The sequence below is a fragment of the Triturus cristatus genome, chromosome 9 (assembly GCF_964204655.1).
Source record: "Triturus cristatus chromosome 9, aTriCri1.1, whole genome shotgun sequence".
Taxonomy (NCBI): domain Eukaryota; kingdom Metazoa; phylum Chordata; class Amphibia; order Caudata; family Salamandridae; genus Triturus; species Triturus cristatus.
Window position 1 is genome coordinate 3,646,428 of NC_140592.1, and position 24,033 is coordinate 3,670,460.

A 24,033-nucleotide genomic window follows, 5' to 3' on the forward strand; every position below is an offset into this window, starting at 1 on the left:
TTAGAACCCTTTCTATCTAGATTTCGTCAAAACTCAGAATTTCAAGATTTTATTTATGGAAACACGCATATTAAACTGGCAGCTTATGCTGACGACATTCTGTTGTTCCTCTCCAACCCTCTTTCTTCTCTACCTGCTTTTCTCTCTGAGACAGAGACTTACTCTTCTATATCTGGTTATAAACTTAATAATGACAAATGCAAAATGTTGCCTTTAACTAAATTTACTTTCAAAGATGATTTTAAAATAACTAATTACAATTGGAATACTAATCATATTAAATACTTAGGCATATATTTCTCTACTTCAATCAATTCATCAATTTCTATCAATTTGGACAAATGTTGCTCAAAGATTTCTTCCCTCATTGACAGACGGCATCCCTTTTACCTATCCTGGTGGGGATGGTTGGATACAATAAAAAGGTTGTTAAGCCCGATAGTATTGTTTACTGTGTCTAACATTCCAGCGGCCATACCCCAAAGGTTCTTCAAAAAGATTAATTCTTTATTATCTTCCTTTCTCTGGAATAAGAGAAGAGCACGTATGTCATTGGCAAAACTTATCCGCCCCAAAATAGAAGGTGGTGTTAATTTTCCTGATTTTCCTACCTACCATAAAGCTTTTAACTTACGTCAATCAACCCACTGGCTTACTGACTCTTTGTCAGCTTCCTCCCTTTGGGTGACACTTGAACAATCATATATTGCCCCTTTTTCCTTTCAGGAACATCTATCATTCATCTGAAAACCTCAGAAATTATCCACCCCCATTGTTAAATACACACACAAGTTATTAGACTCACTTTTATTAGACAGTTCCTCTAATATAAAATCACTTTTTCAATCCTCAGTCTGGCGCAATCATCGGATAACGATTATAGACAAACCCATATATTGGAAGTCATGGAGACAAAAGGGCCTTCTCTGGGTCCACCAGTTATTTCAGAATGATAAAATTATATCTTTTCCCCAAGCTAGGACCATTTTTAATTTTCCTGCTTCATTATTTAATAAATACCATTTGCTGCAACAGGCTTTGAATTTAGCCGTTGACCAATCTGCTTTAATTTTAGATCAGTCGAACACTACTTCTAACACCTCTCATGCATTTTGAGTTCAGGGCCCAAAGCATCAAAAATGTATACATATTTGTGTAATTTGAACCCCTTTAGAGACAAAACTAAAGTGGAATTAGATTGGGAACTAGACTTAAATGTCAATTGGTCCATTCAATTATGGAAAACAAATTGGCATAAAAATTTGAAAAACATCTAAAGCAGCCAACACCACGCAGACACTTTTCTTCATTTACAATAGGCTACTCCTTTTCCCCTTATTTCTTCATAAAATAAACATTGAACTGCCCGACACTTGCTGGTCATGTTCATCCACGAACACAGATTTAAAACACCTACTTTTTTCCTGCTCTTTAGTCCATGACTTTTGGAAAAGTGTCCGGAAACAAATCACCCAGATTTTTCAATATGCAGTGCCTTTCTCTTTTGCTAATATTTTCTTACGTTCTCTTTCTGATGATTGGTCGCAGTGTCCCTTACAATTACATGTTTTAGATTTACTTTTGGGTGGAGCATTTCAACAATTTACCAAACACTGGAAAAATTTGTCTGACCTCTCTTTCCAGGCTTGGTGGTACGTTGTATGCCATAATCACAGATTGGATACTGTTTATGTATATCCAATATCCCTGGCTGTAAAACGTTTGAATATGTGGTTCCCAGTTACGAGGTTTATTGATTGCCTTGCTAAATTATTGCATACACGCAAAACTTCAGAGCACGAGGTGTCGAAACCTCCTTGACATTTTAACATTGTTTGTATAGATCTATTTGAACTATATTGTTACGTTTTAGATAATTGACCAGATTTGTATTATATTTTCACATATCTTCTCTTTATTGTCAAGATAACCACTTATTTATGTATATTTATATTTTTCAGAAACAGAGTATATATGTATCTTTATTGTATTTCCCTTTCTTTTACCCTTTCCTGTTCACTTCAATAAACGTTACTCTTTTCAAACTTAAAAAAAGAAGCAATTTCAAGGCTCGTCCTGAGACATCACTTCACCACTGTCACATCTGTGAAGTAAAGAGATGAGGAGAGACGAGAAGAGCGAACAGTCATACCTGAAACAAATCATCACCCAATAATGGCACTGTTCCTAGCCAAGTGATTTTCAAAACAAGCCTGCGAAAATTTCAACTTAATTTATTAATTTTGTATGCTTGCTGGCACAATTTCAATACGTTCAGTACTCATTCTGGGCCTTTTATTTAATGTGTTGTGCTTGGTTCTAGTTTTATTTCACTTTTATGCATTTGTCAAGTGTTTCTAAATGCAGCTCCTTAATGTTGCATTGTGTACACAGTTAAAGACTTTAAGGCTGTTGTCACAAGTTCAGAACTAAATTCCTATCCCTGGTTAAACTCAGGTTTGCGAAGTGATCAGAATTCTGGGTTGTGTGATAATTATGTCATGTTGATTTGTTGAGCGTGCGATCACCAGGGAGCGCATCACACCCTCAATATTATCCGCAGGCAGATTAAGCGCAGAAAACCTGCAGAACATTATAATGGGAAAATAAGAAAAACAAGGGAATTAAATGGGCAAAAATACCAATAGTGGATGTTATGCCTCGTTTTCATGCAAGAAATGTAAGTTAATCTGGTAAATATCAGAGCCCAGGCCAGTGGTATTTAAAGGATAAGGTAACTACCAAACCACATTCTGCAAAAACTTGTAATGAAAGCCACAGTGTGTGATTATATTGAATTTATAAACATTATTTGCACCTAATTCTCAACACCTTTAAATGTTACCAACCTTAAAGAATGTTTACACAATTGCTTATTCAAGGCCAAGCGATGATTACAACAGAAGAAACAAAATTAATTACTGAAAAAGGTTCCAGACAATATCGATTTAGCTTTGACTGGTTGAAGCCTTCTTCACACCTTTCTTTCTGGGGTTTGTAACATCTGTGCCGAAGGTATATGCCAATAGTAACAACAAGATAAACTTTCCGCAAAGTACTTTACTCTGAATATTTGCACCTAAGATGAAAGTCTATATTGGAAGTGTATTTTCTGGTGTGTAATAAGATTCCCCTTCCGATTGAAGCTTTTCTCACACGCAGCACATTGATATGGTTTCTCTCCAACGTGAATTGCTTGATGTCTGCTTAGAATTCCTTTCTGGCTGAAGCTTTTTTCACACATGTTGCAATGATATGGCCTTTCGCCTGTGTGTGTTCGCATGTGAACTATAAGATTGTCGTTCCTAATGAAGCTCTTTTCACATTCATTACATTGGTATGGTCTTACACCCAAGTGTATTCTCTTGTGCTTAAAAAGAGTGTCCTTCTTTCTAAAACTTTTATCGCACATAACACAGGAGTATTGGCTCTGGCCTTGAATGTTTGATTGACATGTGACATTTTGGTGGTTTGTGTTTGTCTCAAAGTCATCATATCCTTCTGATCTTTGCATTTTAGGATTTTCCTGAAGCAAATGGAAAAGTGTGGTCTTACTGAAACCACTGTTGCATTGAGAAGTTTCATCTGCTTCTAGTTCTTGAGGAATGTCTGGCCACAACTGGCGATGATTTTGTCCCTCATTCTCAGGAGCATAAAACAATTTTACGTTGTTGTTTCCAACTGGCATTTCCGCTGTTCTAGGATTACATTTAAAAGTTGTTGATTTTCTTTTTTTGTTCATTTCTGGGTCATCTGTTGAATTAAAACAAAAATAAACAATTAGCATTGTAAATGTTAGATATATGCGAATGCCACATTATATGCAAGTCGTAAGTATGATTAGAGACAGAATAAACACAAACCATATTGAAATATCTTTTGAGTTATGAAATTGTTGTACACTGTTTTGTTAAGATGTTGCCTTACTTTAAAAAGCATTTAAGTACAAGATTCTGTACAAATGTATTAAAAGTGAAAGGAAAGGTTACTTACTTGTCATTGTCATTTTAGTTCTTAGTCATGGATAATCTCTCTAAATCCATAAACAGTAGAATATCTTTAAGCCTGTGTAAAATCTTCATATGAAAACTCATTAAATAAAAGAAAACATCCATGCATGAGGTAAGAAATTCTGTACCACCCCTCTTTTTTAAATGCATCCAGTCCATCAAGTCAGTCATATAGCATACGACTGAAAACACTGCTGTTTTTAACACGTTTAAAACTAAAAATGACAGAGAGTAAGACCTCCAAAGAGGCTGCATACACATTAGTGCCAATTTGACCCTGCACCCTTAACAGTTCAAGAACATGCTAGTCTCCTCAGTCAGGGAGTCCACTTTAAAGGTAAACCAGTGAAAGTATTCTATCAGTTTAAAGATTCCAAAACCATACTTTTGGAAAGAGGGGTGTGGGTTTAAAATGTATGGACTCAGTAAGAATAACCCTGACAGAGAACTAGCATCACAGGTGAGCAATATTTCTTTCTCTGTTCATGTGATTTTCTCTGGTCGCCATAATCAGGAGATTAGAGTAGCAAGATAAACAAAACTCTTACTTGGAAGTGGTATCAAAAAGAAAAAGCATCAAGTGAGGCAAATGTGATACCTGGGAGGCCTGATCCACTACGGTATGTGCCTTACAGTCGGAGTCTATATAATAATGCCTTCCAGAAGTATGAACCGATCTCCAAGTTGCTGCTTTACAGATGGCTGGATTAAAGACATTTCTAATACGAGAAGCAGTAGCTGGCATGACTACTGTAGAAAGGGCTTCTTGTTTAACTGGTAAAGGTATGTTAATATTTTGATAAACACAGCACTCTCCATCTTACTGTGGCTTGATAGCATGCCTTTTGCTAACACCCGCATAATAGATAAATACCTGTGTGTAGTGCCTTACTCCTTTGTCTACGTCTTGGTAGGGAAAAACTCTTACATTTGCTGTTCACTACTGCAAGGCCTATTTCTCCCATAGGTTAACCTTGGGATTACCTTCCTACACTTAAAAAGTGTAATTTCTGATTGGGAAAAGATAGACTTTTCAAGTTTGGTATCTCTAGACTCACAATTTAGAAAGTTGCCATTTCCTTACTTTTACCATTCTGAGTCTCCTACCTATTTCCAATAGACAACTGGGCTTGGTGACAGCTGGGCCTTGTACATTACCTCTAGACATCAACACGCAATGGGAACTTAGTTGTGACTTGATGGGCCTTAACGGTCCATTAACTGAATTGATGGAGGGGCGGAGTTAAGCACTGTCTCACTTTCACCTGAATAGACTGTGCCTGACCCCACACAAAGGGCTGCATACCCTCCTGTAGTGAGTCCGGAGTAAGGGCAGGAAGGGCAGGGACTTTGTGCAGTTCAAAGGCCTCTCTTTGAAGTCTCCCCCACTTCGAAGGCACAACTGAGTATAAGTACTGGACCTCTGACACCACCAACCCAGTACACATCTGAACCAGAGGATACTTTGCCAGGAAGAACTGCTGTGCTGCTGAAAGGACTGTCACTCTGTTGGATTCCTGCTTTCCCGTGCCTGACCTGCTGCCTGCTGCCCTCCTTGCCTGGGAGTGAAAAGGACTGGACTTGCATCTCTACAACCCAGAACCAAAGTGACTCCAAGGGTTTGCTGGCTTGCCTCCTGTTATGAAGTATGAAGTCTCAGGGACATCAAAGACTTCCATCTACAGCAGACTCTGTCAACTGTGACCTCTGCCTTGCAAAGTAGTGCCTATCCAGTTCTTGACCATTGGAAGTGGGTTTTTTGTGATGTTTTCATCAAATTCCAAGCATTGCCGCCGCTGCGCCAGTTGGAACGGATACATCTCTCCTCAACCCCAATGCATTGTCGCCGCCATCGAGGACATCAAATTGACAGCTGCACTGGTTCTATGACGACTCATCACCTACCTTGGAAGAAGCTGACACATCTCGAATTGCGCTGCTTGGAACCCACTCATTGCCTACATCCAGAGGGATCGATGCCGACGCATTGCCTCCTCTGCTCCATGCATCAGGTCCCGTCAATGGCGCAACAAGATACTTTTTTCAGTAAGACAAGGTATCTGGCCCGTGCTCCATCGTTGTCGGCCTTAACTTTTGGATTTGACCTAGTCAAGTCCGACCAGATAGCCCCGGTTGTGCTTTTAAGCACTATATATGCAGATATTCTTTACAAATTCATAATTCTGGTTCTACTTATTGGATTTGTGTCGCTTTGGTCTTGTTTGGTTCATTAAATTAAGCTTGGTTTGTCTAACCTGCTGTGGATTGTTTTGTGCAGTCTTTTCACTTTTTTAGTGTTTTAAGTGTTGCACAAATACTTTACACATTGCCTCTTAAGTTAAGGCTGACTGCTCTGTGCCAAGCTACCAGAGAGTGAGCGCAGGTTAATTTACGGTATTTATCTGACTTACCCTGACTAGGATTGTGGTCCCCACTTGGACAGGGTGCATACCTCTGCCAAACAGAGACCCAATTTCTAACACTGGTGATCAGCAGTGAGGATAGGACTTGTTTTTCTGAAATACCTTACAGTAATTTGGTGGACACTACTAATCGCTCAATCGCCCCATTGCTCACTTAATTTCCATGACGTCCCCCAGCGCCTAGAGACGCGCAAGGGTGAGTAGTTCCCGCTTTACAAATACGGATTTACATTTACATTTACAATCCATGCCTAAGACCAATTTGAGTCAATGTGTCTTGATTGGCATTTGTTTTCCTATTCTTCCTTGGCATTTTTTATTTTTCCTAAAATCATGTCTCTGACGGGAAGTTCTACATCTGCCCCTGCAAAAATGGATTATGAGCCGGCCACACTTAAGAATTACAATGTGTCCCAGCTCAAGGATTTCTGCAAGGGGTTTGAGCTTTTTTCTTACTAAAGGCTTCACCAGGAAAGTGGAGCTGCAAAAGGCGCTGAGGGCCTGGATAGAAACTTTCCATGCAGCATCTTTAACCCCAGAGAAGGAAATACAGGAGGAGGAGCTGGACCAGGATTCACTAATAAATCTGGGGCTGCCTGTGGGACAGGGGGGCAATGTCCTGCCTGGAGTAGTGGTTCCCTCCAGGGCAGGGAGAAGTGTGTCATCCAGAGGCCTGTCCCCAGAGCAGCTGGAGGGCAGGAGGAAGGAGAGAAAGCTGAAGCTGGAACTAGCCAAACTAACATTGAAGAAACAGAAGCTGAGAGAACCTTAGTGGAGAAAAGGCTGGCCATGAAGGACGGGGAGGAAGAAAACGAGATTGGCCATGGAGGAGAGGATACTCAAGTTGGGTCATGAACTGAGCCCGAAGGATCTGGACATTAACCCCTTGTATGCCCATGACGAGCTGGACTCGTCATGGAGCACTGTCGCGCTGTGCCCATGACGAGTCCAGCTCGTCATTAGGCATACCCTAGGGAATCCCTCTGGTGCGGGCACCAGAGGGATTCCCTTTCTGCAAAAATAGCCTCAGGAGCTGGGGAAGAGCTTCCCCAGCACCCGAGCCCCCCCCCCCCCCCCCTTTCACTGTAATGACGATCGGCGCGCACGCCGACGTCATTACAGTGAAAGTGAAACTGAAATGAGCCAAGAGGCTCATTTCAGGTTTCACTTTGTACGTGCTCAAGGGGCTATCTCAGCCCCCTGAGCACGTAGAAAGACGGGAGAGGTATCGTTGGAAAGGGGAGAATCTCCCCTTTCCAATGGTACCCCTCCCCAGTGGATCCCTGCTTGGGGATCGCCACAGGAGGGCGATCCCCAAGCAGGGATCCACCCACTAGACACCAGGGAGGGGGGAGCGGCCCCTTGGGCAAGGGCCTTTGCTCCCCCCTGTTTATTCTTGGCAATTGTAGTCTTTTTGCCCCCCCTGGGGGGCGGATGGGGGCATCAGCCCCCAATCTGCCCCCCCCCCGGGGGGGTAAAAAGCCCACTAGACACCAGGGAGTTTTGTAAAAAAAAATAGGGGTGGGGGCTGCCCAAAACGGGCAGGCCCATGCCCCCCCCCAATTACTACAGTCTTTCTGCCCCACCCGGGGGGCAGATGGGGCATTGGCCCCTAATCTGCCACTCCGGGGGGGCAGAAAGCCCACTAAACACCAGGGATTACTTTTTAGTTTTATTTTTAGGGTGGGGGCTGCCCACAACGGGCACGCCAATGCCCCCACCCACCCGCCACCATTACAGCCTTTCTGCCCCCCCCCTGGGGGGCAGATGGGGCATCGGCCCCCAATCTGCCCCCCCGGGGGGGCAAAAAGCCCACTAGACACCAGGGAATTGTAAAAAAAAAAAATAGGGATGGGGGCTGCCCAAAACGGGCAGGCCCATACCCCCACCCCACCCCCCAATTATTACAGCCTTTCTGCCCCCCCGGGGGGCAGATGGGGCATTGGCCCCTAATCTGCCCCTTTGGGGGGGGGGGCAGAAAGCCCACTAAACACCAGGGATTTTTTCTGCACAATTGTTTTTAGGGTGTGGGCTGCCCGAAAAGGGCACGTCAATGCCCCCACTCTCCCCCCCACAAAAATGTCAGTCTTTCTACCCCCCAGGAGGCAGATGGGAGCTGTAGCCCCCAATCTGGCCCCCCCTGGGGGCGCAGAATGCCCACTAGCAACCATGGATTTTTTTGTTTTATTAGTTTAGGGGTAGGGGCTCCCCAAAATGGACATGACAATACCCCACCCCACCCCCAGAGAAATTCCAGTCTTCCTGCCCCCCCGGAGGGCAGACGGTGGCAGTGGCCCCTGATCTGCCACCTGGGGGGGCAGAAAGCCCAGTAGGCGCCAGCGAGTATGCAGGCTTTTTTTATGCGTGAGGGTGGGGGCTGCCCAAAATGGTCATACCAATGCCCCCGCCCCCACAAAAAATAGCCACAGTCTTTCTGCCCCTTTAGGGGCATATCAGGATGAAACCCCCTTCCCCGATTCCCCCCCAGGGCGGCAGAAAGCCCACTGGGCTCCGATTTTTTTTAAGCAATGTGCATACCTGTGGATTTTGGGCCCTAGCGCAGTTGGCACGTAGGCAAACCTTGCAAAACTGTACATTCTTTAAAACTAGACACCGAGGGGAATCCTGGATGGGGTGACTTCACTGGCTCTCACCAGGTTCTGTTACCCAGAATCCATTGCAAACCTAAAGATGTGTTCAAAATAACACATTTTCCTCACATTTCTTTGTCGGAAAGTTCTGGAATCTGCGTGGGTCCACAAAATTCCACCCCCCCTGCGTTCCCCAAAGTCTTCAGAGAAAAATGGTACCTCACTTGCGTGGGTAGGCATAGTGCCCGCATCAGGCAAGGCCCCAAAACCTATTGAGGAGACATCAAAATTACCTATCACAAAACAACCTGGTTTTGCAAAGGGGGTCCTATGAGTTTTTGGCCCCGGGCTTGGCGGCCACCTAGGGAAACCTACCAAACCCACACATTTCTGAAAACTAGACACCCGGGGGATTCCAGGGAGGTATGGCTTACGTGGATCCCCCAACGTTTCCTTACCCAGAATGCCCTGCAAACCTCAAATTTAGCTGAAAAAATCTCCTTTTTCACACATTTTTGTGTGGGAAAGTTGCGGCATCCCCGGGCTGACACAAATTTCCTACCACCCAGCGTTCCCCCGGGTCTCCCGATAAAAACGGTGCCTCACTCGTGTGGGAGGCCCAAGTACCCGCGACAGGCAAGGCCCCAAAACGTATTGAGGTGACATGAAAATTGCCTACCTCAAAACGACCTGGTTTTGCAAGGGGGGTCACCTGGGTTTTTGGCCGGTGCTCGGCGGCCACCTAGGGGAACCTACCAAACCCACACATTTCTGAAAACTAGACACCCGGGGGATTCCAGGAAGGTATGGCTTGCGTGGATCCCCCAACGTTTCCTTACCCAGAATGCCCTGCAAACCTCAAATTTTGTTGAAAAAAATCACCTTTTTCACACATTTTTGTGTGGGAAAGTTGTGGCATCCCCGGGCTGACACAAATTTCCTACCACCCAGCGTTCCCCCGGGTCTCCCGATAAAAACGGTGCCTCACTTGTGTGGGAGGCCCAAGTACCCGCGACAGGCAAGGCCCCAAAACTATTGAGGTGACATGAAAATTGCCTACCTCAAAACGACCTGGTTTTGCAAGGGGGGTCACCTGGGTTTTTGGCCCCGTGCTCGGCGGCCACCTAGGGGAACCTACCAAACCCACACATTTCTGAAAACTAGACACCCGGGGGATTCCAGGGAGGTATGGCTTGCGTGGATCCCCCAACGTTTCCTTACCCAGAATGCCCTGCAAACCTCAAATTTAGTTGAAAAAAATCACCTTTTTCACACATTTTTGTGTGGGAAAGTTGAGGCATCACCGGGCTGACACAAATTTCCTACCACCCAGCGTTCCCCCGGGTCTCCCGATAAAAACGGTGCCTCACTCGTGTGTGAGGCCCAAGTACCCACGACAGGCAAGGGCCCAAAACGTATTGAGCCGACATGAAAATTGCCTACCTCAAAACGACCTGGTTTTGCAAGGGGGGTCACCTGGGTTTTGGGCCCAGTGCTCAGCGGCCACATAGGGGAACATACCAAACCCACACATTTCTGAAAACTAGACACCCGGGGGATTCCAGGGAGGTATGGCTTGCGTGGATCCCCCAACGTTTCCTTACCCAGAATGCCCTGCAAACCTCAAATTTAGCTGAAAAAAATCACCTTTTTCACACATTTTTGTGTGGGAAAGTTGAGGCATCACCGGGCTGACACAAATTTCCTACCACCCAGCGTTCCCCCAGGTCTCCCGATAAAAACGGTGCCTCACTCGTGTGGGAGGCCCAAGTACCCGCGACAGGCAAGGGCCCAAAACGTATTGAGGCGACATGAAAATTGCCTACCTCAAAACGACCTGGTTTTGCAAGGGGGGTCACCTGGGTTTTTGGCCGGTGCTCGGCGGCCACCTAGGGGAACCTACCAAACCCACACATTTCTGAAAACTAGACACCCGGGGGATTCCAGGGAGGTATGGCTTGCGTGGATCCCCCAACGTTTCCTTACCCAGAAGGCCCTGCAAACCTCAAATTTAGCTGAAAAAAATCACCTTTTTCACACATTTTTGTGTGGGAAAGTTGAGGCATCACCGGACTGACACAAATTTCCTACCACCCAGCGTTCCCCCGGGTCTCCTGATAAAAACGGTGCCTCACTCGTGTGGGAGGCCCAAGTACCCGCGACAGGCAAGGGTCCAAACCGTAGTGCGCCTCAACAGGCAAGGGTCCTAAACGTAGTGCGCCGTAGCTAGACTCAAGAAAGGTCTAGCTATTTGGGATCCACTCAGAGCATGGATAGAAGGTATCGAATAACCAAGATTAAAGGAAGCTACGCTACAATTTTCTTTTTTCTTTTTGTTAAATGTATATGTATACAAACCAACTGTAATGCCTGTAACCTGTTGGGTGGTGGGGGGGGGGGGGTGTTTGGGTTATGTAAAATAAGTCATAAAAGCTCAATAAAGATTTGTTTAAAAAAAAAAATCAATACGTTTTGGGGCCTTGCCTGTTGCGGGTACTAGGGCCTCCCACACGAGTGAGGAACCGTTTTTATCGGGAGACCAGGGGAACGCTGGGTGGTAGGAAATTTGTGTCAGCCCGGTGATGCCACAACTTTCCCACACAAAAATGTGTGAAAAAGGTGATTTGTTCAGCTAAATTTGAGGTTTGCAGGGCATTCTGGGTAAGGAAACGTTGGGGGATCCACGCAAGCCATACCTCCCTGGAATCCCCCAGGTGTCTAGTTTTCAAAAATGTATAGGTTTGCTAGGTTTCCCAAGGTGCCCGCAGAGCTAGGGTTCAAGAACTACAGCTAGACATTTTGCCAAAAAAGGGTCATTTTTCACTGCGAAATTGAGGTGTGACCACGTTGCGTTTTGCGCCGTTTCCTGTCGCGGGCACTAGGCCGACCCACACAAGTGAGGTATCTTTTTTCTCGTAAGACTTTGGGGGACGCGGGGTGGGTGGACATTTGTGGATCCACGCAGAATCCGGAACTTTCCACCACAGAAATGTGTGGAAAATGTGTTTTTTTGTCAATTTTTTAGGTTTGCAAGGGATTCTGGGTAACGGACCCTGGTGGGAGGCAGTCAAGTCACCCCATCTTGGATTCCCCTGGGTGTCTAGTTTTCAAAAATGTATAGGTTTGCTAGGTTTCCCAAAGTGCCCGCAGAGCTAGGGTTCAAGAACTACAGCTAGACATTTTTCCAAAAAGGGGTCATTTTTCACTGCGAAATTGAGGTGTGACCACGTTGCGTTTTGCGCCGTTTCCTGTCGCGGGCACTAGGCCGACCCACACAAGTGAGGTACCGTTTTTCTCGTAAGACTTTGGGGAACGCGGGGTGGGTGGAAATTTGTGGATCCATGCAGATTCCGGAACTTTCCACCACAGAAATGTGTGGAAAATGTGTTTTTTTGTCAATTTTTTAGGTTTGCAAGGGATTCTGGGTAACGGACCCTGGTAGGAGGCAGTCAAGTCACCCCATCCTGGATTCCCCTGGGTGTCTAGTTTTCAAAAATGTATAGGTTTGCTAGGTTTCCCAAGGTGCCCGCAGAGCTAGGGTTCAAAAACTACAGCTAGACATTTTGCCAAAAAAGGGTCATTTTTCACTGCGAAATTGAGGTGTGACCACGTTGCGTTTTGCGCCGTTTCCTGTCGCGGGCACTAGGCCGACCCACACAAGTGAGGTACCGTTTTTCTCGTAAGACATTGGGGAACGCGGGGTGGGTGGAAATTTGTGGATCCACGTAGATTCCGGAACTTTCCACCACAGAAATGTGGGGAAAATGTGTTTTTTTTGGTCAATGTTTTAGGTTTGCAAGGGATTCTGGGTAACAGACCCTGGTGGGAGGCAGTCAAGTCACCCCATCCTGGATTCCCCTGGGTGTCTAGTTTTCAAAAATGTATAGGTTTGCTAGGTTTCCCAAGGTGCCCGCAGAGCTAGGGTTCAAAAACTACAGCTAGACATTTTGCCAAAAAAGGGTCATTTTTCACTGCGAAATTGAGGTGTGACCACGTTGCGTTTTGCGCCGTTTCCTGTCGCGGGCACTAGGCCGACCCACACAAGTGAGGTACCGTTTTTCTCGTAAGACATTGGGGAACGCGGGGTGGGTGGAAATTTGTGGATCCACGTAGATTCCGGAACTTTCCACCACAGAAATGTGGGGAAAATGTGTTTTTTTTGGTCAATGTTTTAGGTTTGCAAGGGATTCTGGGTAACAGACCCTGGTGGGAGGCAGTCAAGTCACCCCATCCTGGATTCCCCTGGGTGTCTAGTTTTCAAAAATGTATATGTTTGCTAGGTTTCCCAAGGTGCCCGTAGAGCTAGGGTTCAAATACTAGAGCTAGGCACTATGCCAAAAAAGGGTAAATTTTCACTGCGATATTGAGTTGTGACCACGTTGCGTTTTGCGCCCTTTCCTGTCGCGGGCACTATGCCTACCCACACAAGTGAGGTACCATTTTTATCGGGAGACTTAGGGTAATTCAGTTTTGTAAGGAAACTGTTATTATCTATTGTCAAGTCAAGAATACTTTATTCGGTTTTAACCCCTTCAGTGCCCGCCCCTTTCCCCGCCCAGTGCCGGCCGTTGCATTAGCGGGCGGGGTCTATGACGAGCTGGACTCGTCATGGGCACAGCGCCACCGCGGCCCATGACGAGTCCAGCTCGTCATGGGCACTGAAGGGGTTAAAGACAAAAACCACGAAAGTTACAGCATTAAATTACAATTTAAATACACACACAAGAAAATATAAAGGGAGAAAGGTAAACTTAAAATACATCTAGACTCAGTGTTTTCCTAAGTTTAAAAACGTTTTTTAAATAAGTTAAAACTGCGGTAACAGTAAGAACAGTGTCCATTCTCTGGAACTCTAAGAAAGCCAAGCGACATTTGTTAATTTTCCATTCTTTGAGGAGTGGAATAATGTATGTCTTACGTGGTAAGGTATAAAAGGTGCAGAAAAACAGAATATGAATATCTGACTGGGATGAAAAGTCATCACACGGACATAATGGTAAGCTCGGTGACCAAGAATTCATAACTGGAAAAGACAATAATCTAAAAACAATAGACAATCTAAAACGAGTCAAGATAAAACGTTCATAATTAGACATCGGCAAAGTTAAGTATGGCTGCAGACTACTGCTCGTTAAGAGGGAAAAATGCAGAGACACAGATTTTTTCTTCAATTCCTCTTGGCTTCTATTTTCAATAAGGTAATCCAGGGATAGCTTGGACAAAAGGTTCCTTGATAAACCTTCCATTGAGGATGGATCTGCAAAATGGTGTTGGCGACCAATTTTGGCAAAAAATAATTTAATGTAATTTAGCCAATCTAAACGGTCCACATTTTCCAGTTTTATAACATCCCGAAGGATGGCTCGATTCAGGGAGCACTCATCAGTTGTCCAGACCCTGTGCCACAAAAGAATAGGTTGAATTCTGATCAAATCAGATATATAGTTTAGGCCAAGTTCAGAATGACAAATGTAGGTCGCGACACTTTGGGGGACTCTCAAAACGTGTCTCAAGAACCTGTTCTCAGCTTTCTGAAGTAGATCAATGTTAGTGTGGCCCCAGAGGCCCGAGCCATACATAGCAACCGAGGTACATGTAGCTTTATAAATAGTTAAAATTTCCTTAATTGGTTTCTTTCCCAGTTTTTTAATAAAATTCGTTAGGGCCATTATAGTTTTTTGAAACAAGAGAGTTCTAGCCTTTACCGCGTGAGACCACACCCCAGTTTCATGGAACAGTACGCCAAGGTATGGGAAGATAGAGGTAGATTCCAATGGGACATTATTTAAAAACATTCTTTTTGCATGATTACCAGGTTTAGTGCCACAGTTCATTGAAAAAGTTTTAGTGCAATTAACTTTTAAGTCTAGACTAGACATAAAGCACTCAAAAGATTTTATCAAATTTTGTAGAGCCACGGGAGTGCGGGCCATTAAAACCGCGTCATCCGCATACAGGAGCGCGGGGACAAACCTCCCCCCAACCTTAGGAATGTCCCCGCGATCACTCAGAAGATGACGCTCAAGGCCATTAATATACAACAAGAATAAAAAGGGTGCCAGGACGCAGCCCTGGCGAACGCCCCGGCCAACCTGAAATGACCTTGTGCATTGACCCTCACGGCCGTAGCGGACCGAAGCTGAGGCCCCTGAATAAAGATCCTTCAAGAAACAAACAATGGAATCTTCCACGCCTATCTCTCTTAAAATGGTCCATAATTTAACATGGGAGACGCAATCAAACGCCGATGAAAGGTCGACGAATGTGAGATACAGGCGCTCCCCCTTAATCCTCAGGTATTTTGATTGTATAATCATTAAGTTTAGGCACTGTTCCAGAGTTCCAATACCCTTTTGAAAACCGTATTGTAAATCGCTCATTATTTTATTTTCTTCTGCCCAGGTTTGCAGTCTGACCAAAATGATTCTCCCAAGGATCTTAACGGACGAATCTAATAGGGAAATTGGTCTGTAGCAGGCGCAGGATTGCCTGTCGCCCTTCTTATAGATAGGTACAATCACGGAGGTGAACCAGGACGGGTTTAGGCCCCTAGCCAGTGCTGCATTAAATAATTGCACAAGCATGGGGCCCCAAAGCTCAACATTGTCTTTAAACAGGTCAGCAGGGATTCCATCAGGCCCTGCAGCCTTGCCACCCTTCGTTGCATTCAAAGCCAAGTTGACTTCCTCCAAGTTTACAAACAGTTTAACTGCCTTGTCCACTATATGGGCCCCGGTAGAAATATCAGTAATATGGAGATTATCATGCGGTGTATAAAGACAAGAAAAATGCTTGACCCAATCCTCCTCAGTGATGGCATTTTCTATACGCGCCTTGGTGTTATCATAGAGAAGAGGGGTATTAACAGCCTTCCAGAAGGCAGACGCATCCTTCTGTTGTGACGCTTCACATAGCGCTTCCAGGGCCTCCTTTTTTATAACCATCTTCCTGTTTGTTAGGGCTTCATTATATGCTTTCCTGCAGATTCTTATTTCAGTAGTATTACGTGGTACTTGGTGAATAGCTCTTTTCAGGGAGGTTAAGGAGCTGGTGCAAGCGTTATCAAACCAGCTCCTTTTACCCTTTGCCCTATCATTTGCCACAACCCATAGATCTTCCTTAATGGTGGAAGCTATTAAGTTAAAATGTTCAATTATCGAATCAGGACTAGAATTGTCGTCCAAGCATGTGGCAAAACTGGTAGAGCAGATACCCAGTAATTTATCTAAAAACCTTTCCGGGACCACCTTATTCCATTTTAAGCTGTACCCGTTTTGTCTACCAAGGACCACGTCCGGAACTACATGAAGCGATGGCGCGTCCGTTTGTTGGTCCAAAAAAAGATTTTCAATCTCCATAATCTGAGGCAGATGGTCACTCACTGGCTGGTCTATAATATTGGACTTAATAATTTTATGGCGACAACTATTAGAGGCAATAATAAAATCAATAATAGACAGTGCTCCTCTACCAACAAAAGTTGGCACAAAGATGGAGGGCGTTTGAGCAATTTCATTTACAAAGCCTAAGTCATACATAAACAATATGTCATTTAGTAAATCCCCAATCAGAAAATGTTCGAAATGAGTTGAATTTGTTTCCTGTTCGATAGTTAAACCGCATAAACCCTGTTTACCTTTAGTGCAGAGTTTACAATTAAAATCCCCCCCCCAAACAAACATAACTTCTCTATCGGTTTTGTCTATTTCATAATGTATATCATCCCTCAGCGTGGATAGAACGCTGGGGATTTCTTTCCTTTGTATGTTATTATAGAAATTAATTACAGCGACATTTAGTCCTTTGCTATTCCTTAAAATTATTAAATGATAAAAACTAGATTTAGGAGAAAACCGGATAACCTCGTATTTAAGCTGATTGGAAACTAAGGTTAATAGGCCACCCTTAGCTCTTCCATGGGTGCTCCCCACGGCCAGGGTGAAAAAACTTCTGTATCCATTAATGTTTACCGGATCCAAGGACCAGGTTTCCTGGAAGGCCAGAATATCATGGCCCTCAATGATGGAGCCCCATAATGGATTGTTGATTTTCTCCCTTAAGCCGGCCACATTCCAGAATAAGAATGTACAGGCTTTCCTAATTACTTTAGTACCTTGATTACTTTGGAAGGAAGATACCTTTGTTTCCTCAGGTCGAGTACAAGTAGAGGCACCAATAGGTCCCTCATCGTTTGGTTTGAGTAGGAAGAGAGCCTTGTGAGTGTTACTACAGCTAACCTCACTTATGTTGTCATGAATCAAGGTCTGGGTAATTTGTACAGGCGTAACGTCCTCAATGAGAGGTAAGAAGGCCTGAACTTTGGGGATCAGCAGAACATTATCGAGTTTAGGCCCTAGCCTAATGGAAGGATTGTCGCATGCAATTTTCCTATGTCAGTCCACAAATTCCAAACCTGAAAAAACATCAAAATGGTTTTGAGTAGGCAGATTATAAATGGACGGGGCAATGTCATTCCCGTCCCATGTATAATTATTCGGGCCTCTATACAAGGAGTAAGGGTGTCTGAAGTAATCATTGTGATTAAATGGACCACGAAGTTGTACAAAGGGAATCCGGCTATGACCATGATGATTACGAGAAGACCTAGAGACTGTCTGCCATCTATCCACCTGGTTTGTAGGTGATTGAGTTGGCACATATGGATAAAAATAATTTAAGTAATGTGTAGAAATAGCATCACTACTACTGTGGACGTACCAGTCCCCAATGTGCCTAACTGCCCTATGATCTTTAAAATTCACAATAATTACGTCCCCTTTTTTGTCTTTGGGACGCACCCCCACCCATTCACAGCGCCTCACATGCAATATTTCCCCATTAATATAAGCAGGCAAGGATCTGTTTTTAGACAACCAGTAAACAACTTTGTTCCGAAGACCTTGATAATCTTCCCTAGTCCCAGTAGGGAGCTCGGGAACGCCGGCTAAGATGATTACATACGGGGCAGCTTCAGGAGGAAGGTCCACTATTACACGATATTGCCGGTCTTTATTAAGGTCACTTCCAATCCCAAAGTCTTTAATGGCTGGATTATCAAGACTTTGTGATGGGACTGATTTTGGGTCTAAACTTGGATTGACTTTTGATTTATCAGATGTCTTACTGTGTGCAATATTATTCGTTAGTGTGGGTGTTATAGGGGAAAGAGGATGAGATGGCAAGTATCCCTTCTGAATAGATGGTAAGATGGTAGGATGGCTTGGAGGTCCGGGGATAGTGTTTGTCGAGGCTTTAGCGGGTGTATAGGAAGAACTAATGTTTTTTAAACCTGACACCCAGCCCGAGAAAGCAAGGGTATTGTCTGCCAGCTTTTTCTCTATGGAATCCAAGCGGGTGTTTAATAATAATAAAATATTATCCATAAGGGGCTGTATTAGGGGTTTCACCACTTGGTCAATTTTGGCAAAAATGTCGGTCTCAGTCGTGCAACCGTAATTGGTCTGTGGAGGCAGTTTAAGAGCAGACAATTGGGCCATCGTATCTATCAAAATTGGGGTGATAATTTTCTTCAGGTTCTCGGATAGCCATTTTAAAGTTAAATCTTCAGAGCCATTCTCACAATTAGTCCCTTTGGATTCCCCATTAATTAATATAGGGGGTGAGGCAGGAGAAAAGCTGAGCAAATTTGGAGAGCCTTCATCAACACTGCTAGAGCAAAAGCTCAACAGAGATGCAGAGGCATTAATGGGCGTGTTTAAGGGGGAATCAGTTACAGAACAATTAACCACGCCTGACCCTATGAGATCTTCAACAGCAAATTTACGAGGTGAAATAGGAAATAAAGGAGAATTATTTGATTGAAACGTTAAAAGTGACACTGCATCCAGATGCCCTGAAGCGGGGTTTTTATCCGAGGGGGACTGTGTTAGGGAGCAAACTTTTTGTTTAAAGGTTGCTGAACTTTGTTGTGCATGCTTCCCCCTTTGTCTGCGTTTTACCTTTGTGTATTTTCTAGCCGTTTTGGCAGGTGGCAATGGGAGTTGTGAAGTAGCACTATGATCAGCCAAGGACCCAGAATGCCTAGCATTATGCACCTGAGCGGTAATCACAGTACTCTTATTTGCTCCACAAGAGGTATTACTAGTCATGATAGTCGGAGGCAGTAAGGGAGGGGTTGTGTCTTCAAGAAGTCTAATGGGACTCACCTTGCCCAAAGAGGCCCTCCTATCAGTATTAATCTGACTTACTTTTTAATAAGATAGCTATCCATAGGGCCTGTGGTGTGCAGAATGCCTCTCGTCTTTGCCCTTAGTCATCAGGGCGGATAGTTTGCCGACGTCAGTCATTACAGTCAGGCAAGAAAAGAGAGGAACTGCACCTAAGGCAAGCCCGCTAAGCCCACAAATATAGTGGGATAAATATCCCCCTCAAATAGACTACCAGAACATGTAATTACAAACAGCTATGAGTTATAATTGTTGTGCGATACACAGCTGCAAAGTACCTGGCCCAGTCCAGTCTCTACGGGCCTCGGAGGGCCACAGAGGGCCCGCCCTTTGCCCGGGCTTCGCCCGCGCGCGTCCCGCGCTGCTGGTCTCGTCCCGGAGTTTTAGCCCTCCCCGGCGCTGCCTGGTGACGAAGTTGGCAGGCGCCCGGGTGAGGGAGTGCTGGGGGATGTAGTTTTGTTTGGGGTGCACTTCACCGTTCCCCTCACGGTACCAAAAATCACCGGAAACACCAGGAGAGAGATTTAAAGATGAAGCGCCGTTCCCCTCACGGCTGGTAAGTCAAAGGGCACCTTCAAAATAGTGCTGCTGAGCGTCCTAGTCATGCATTCATGATAGAGAACATCTTCCTTTGCTGGCTTGGTAGGGAGTATTTCATCCTGCAGTGCGGACAGAGGGTATCTGTTGATTCTGTCCCGGATGAGCGTGTGTTGCTCGCATTCTCTCCCTCAGCGCATGCGCTTTCGATGCATTTCTGCCTTCCAAATGAAAGATATTGTGTAAAAAAGAAGTCATTCTAAAAAATGACTGATAATTCTCATGCTAGTATGAGTATTCCCAATTTCAGAAATGTGCAAATATCTACTGTTTCTAAACTCTATATTTTGTTCCCATTTCAGAAATACATAGGTGTCTTTCATACCGATTTTTCCATGTACACATTTTTACAGAATAATTACTATATACCCGGTACATAATAAAAAACCATTGCAAGTTGCTGCTCAGTTTTTGGCTCTGGGTTCGTCGAGTTCTTGGTGAACCTACAAGTCCTATATATCCCCACAACCAGTAATGTCCAGCGGATGTCATGGTATATTGCTTTCAAAGAGCTGTCATAATTAGAAGAAGTTACAGGTGAAAACGTTGACACAAAAGGGGTTTTTTTTCAACTAATTTTCAATTTATCCTATATTCAACTGTTAGTTTCTATAAAAAAACCTTGATGGATCTACACAAATGACCCCTTGCTGAATTCAGAATTTTGGCTTCTTCTCAAAAATGTATAGCTTTCCAGGATCCATTATTGCTTTTGTACCCATTTCTGCCATTAACTGGAAGGAGGTCAAAAGCACAAAAAATAGCAAAATTAGGCTATGTCCCAGAAAAATGCCAAAACGGTGTAAAAAATGTTGGGTTTCTGACAAAAGTCTGGTATCCCCGAAAAGCTGGGAAAATGGTGATTTCAACCCCACAAACCCTTTTTTGATAACATTTGCAGGGAAAAACCCAGATGCTTTCATTTGCAGCCCGTTTTTCCAATTTTTCCGAAAAAACCCAAAGTTTTGCTGTATTTTGGCTAATTTCTGTGACCCCTCTAGGAGAATCCATAAACCCTGAGTACCTTTAGAATCCCCATGATGTTGGAAGAAAAGGATGCAAATTTGGCGTGGATACCTTATGTGGTCAAAAAGTTACAGGGGCCTCAGCGCGCACTACCCCAAATAGCCAAAAAAGGGCGTGGCACAGGAGGGGAAAAGGCCTGGCAGCGAAGGGGTTAAAGCCAAGCAGGGTGAGTCCAGCAGTGATGGTGGCAGCCTTTCTTCATTGCCCTCTGAGAGGAGGGTCCACATACCCAAGGACTGGTGACTGACTTTGTGGTGTGAGATGACACAGATGAAATCTACCCCACACCACACCACTCCACCCTACCAATACATCCTTATAGATCTTTCAAGATTTCCAACACCAATGGGCAATCAGGAGATTCCATTCATACTTACACTGTGGTATTGTGAATTGTCCATGAATGCCAAGATAAAAAGAAAAGTGTCTTTAAAATCTTCCCAATCAGCACACACCCCTACATATAAATGACGTTTTTCAAAATGGTGGACAAGTAGCACTCAAAGGAGAGGACTGGTTTGGGAGTGTATATACATTTAGAAAATATGCACAGTTGCATGTATTGGCTGAGCCCCGGGGCACTCCCCTTGCGAGCAGCTGTCTTCATTCATTCATGGTGTGCCAATTCAAACAGCAAAGCAATATTCACTCACCTCTGGGGCTTCTGATGGCTTCTGTCCTAGGACTCTCTGGATGCTCCTTGCAATAGGTCTCATCTTCGTCTTTTATACGGAATAAAACAACCTCAGGTTCTGTAGGCAGTCAATGAAAGGATTAGGTTACTTACCCTGTAAGCATCTGTTATTGGCATGTAGTGCTGTAGATTGACATACTCTGAATGCTCCTGCCATCTAGTGTTGGGTCCAGATGTTTGCAAGTTATTTTTCTTCGAAGAAGTCCTTTGAGTCACGAGGTTTGGTGATTCCTCCTCTTGGTAATAGTGTGCATGGGCATCGACTGCATTGTTAGATTGTTTTCCCACAAGAGAGTGAGAATGGAGTATAAGTAAGTGTAAGTAAAGAGATGTCCATGCATATTAAATATAGATTATAAATGCAACAACCATAGGTGTCCGGGGAGAAGGGTGAGCGCATGTGAATCTCCCACACTACAAGCCCTTCCATGTTTGCTCCTTCAGCTCTTTTAGGGGACTGCTGGCTGCCACCCTCACAGAGGAAAGATTCAAAGTTCCATTTCTAAAGAATGGGAAGAACAAGATTGTTAGCAAAGATCCTGGTGTGATTAGTTCTGATAAGACTATAGACTTGGAGAAGCCCGTCCTGAGGACTGGTCAGTGGCAATTCTTTCAAAACTAAGAGTTGTTTATCAATTAAGATGTGCAGACCCTCAATGAGTCACACGTGAAGGAACTTACGTCGTTCATAGCCCTTCAGCTCTAGTGACTATTCTAACCTGGCAACTATCACCTCTCAATAGTCCCAAAACAAAATCAGAGGAATATTTACATATTCGCTGTTATTGTCTTAATAATTAGTAATGTGCACCATTTCATACATTGAAAGACGCCCCATCGAGTAAGAGAGTTGCCCCTTAAATTCCACAATGCCAAGTTGGATGTTATAGCTCTACAAACCACCACTGCCCAGAAAATCATCTTTGGCCTGTACATAAAATAGGTTAGTGTACAATGTTGAAGCAAAACATCACACCTACTTAAAGAGGCATAGATGACCATAGGCAGTTCCTCAAAGAAATCCTTTACGAAGGGCAACCACACGCATCATCGGAGGCGGATGCTTCTTGGTGGTTCTGGTTGGTGTACCTCCACCTTTGATCACATATGGGAGACTTCTTGTTCCTTGATTATTAAGGCAATTAACTAGATTAAATCTGTCCAGCATTACTATTTGGATGTTTTATTTGTCGGCCATTGCTATTCGGATCTCAAGACTACTTTTCTTGCCGCTATGCTTCATAGCGTGGGGCTCGATGATAGGAGAAATGTCGCTTAGCGACATTTCTCCTGTCATGTTAGGTCAGGAACGCCCACTTTGCATCTCATTAGAGATGCAAAGCCGGGCGTTAAGATTTCTTACGCTAAAGCAAGGTTTCACGCGTTAGCGTGACCTTGCTAATTAGGCGATAAACGTGTCGCCGCTTTTCAGCCGAAAACGACCGCAAAAGCGGCGATAATTTTCTATCGCCTCGTTGCTGATACGCCCCTATGTGTGCTGGGACCCTCGTGGTTCCGGGCAGACTCAACAGGGGAATTACGTAACTTGCTGGTAGGTGTTAAGGTGCGGTTGTTACCTGTTATGACAGAATGAGAATGTAGTGAGTGATCGTATGCTGAGGAATAAAAATGTCTGTAACAGAGCTCCGTGCTTTACGTAGTCATTTGCTCGCTCCCAGGCTTGGGAGCACCCTAAACCTACCTCTATCTCTGAGTCTTTCTCAGTTTTCTCAGCGCGTTCTTAAGGATATTTGGGGGCCTGGAAATGCATATTTCAACAGTTTCTGTTTCTGATAGTTTGTTTGGCATCATGCAGGCTTCAATTAGAAGAAAATGGGTAGTTAAATTACAAACCGGGGCACCCAAACTATGTTTTGTCCAACGCCCCAAAAACATCTTTACACAACACTGGCAGGTGGGGGCACGAGTGGGGCCAAGAACAGATGATTGCAGGGTAAGTAACCTAATCTGTTCGAGGCATGTGTCCCTGTAGATACACATGCTTTGCACAGACTGTATAGCAGCGCCTTTCAAAAAGCAGTGCCTAATCATTGGATGTTGCAGTTGTTTAAAACTGTTTACGTGGCACCGTCTGTCCTACATTGGCTTGTTGGTGTGCTAAACCATCCACACAATAGTGCTTGGTAAATGTGTGTGGTGTAGACCATGTAGCTGCTTTACAAATGTGAGCTATGGGAATTTTGCCTAAGAAAGCCATAGATGCCCCTAATTTACATGTAGAGTGTGCTCTAGGAGGTAAAGACAAAGTCCTTTTAACTTTGAGATAGCATGTCTGGATATATTTAACGGTCCAACTAGGAATGCCTGATTTTGAAATGGATTTCCCTTTATGAGGGGGAGCAAATGTTTTGATAAAAACTTTTGTCCTGTAAATATAATACATTAATGCTCTTTTAACGTCTAATGTATGCAGAGCTCGTCCTGCTGCAGAAAACAGGTAGCTCAACCAATTGGTTGATGTGGAAAGGGGATACTACCTTTGGA

The 24,033-nt window shown here is 44.3% G+C and overlaps 1 protein-coding gene across 4 annotated transcripts in view; it reads right to left on the bottom strand.

Annotated features, from left to right (window-relative positions):
• Nucleotides 1-273: 273 nt before the first annotated feature.
• LOC146797227 (zinc finger protein 425-like) overlaps nt 274-24,033 on the bottom strand; it is a 263,301-nt gene continuing 239,541 nt past the window's right edge. For 2 of the 4 annotated variants that reach the window (XM_085624183.1, XM_085624185.1), the window contains exons 5-6: nt 21,488-21,586; nt 275-3,753 (exon numbers count right to left, since the gene is read on the bottom strand). In XM_085624183.1, the coding sequence (XP_085480309.1) occupies nt 3,080-3,753; nt 21,488-21,586 (773 nt within the window). In that variant the 3' untranslated portion in view covers nt 275-3,079. Of the gene's footprint in view, nt 3,754-21,487; nt 21,587-24,033 lie in introns of all 4 variants that reach the window. The other 2 variants (XM_085624184.1, XM_085624182.1) reach the window with 2 other exon arrangements.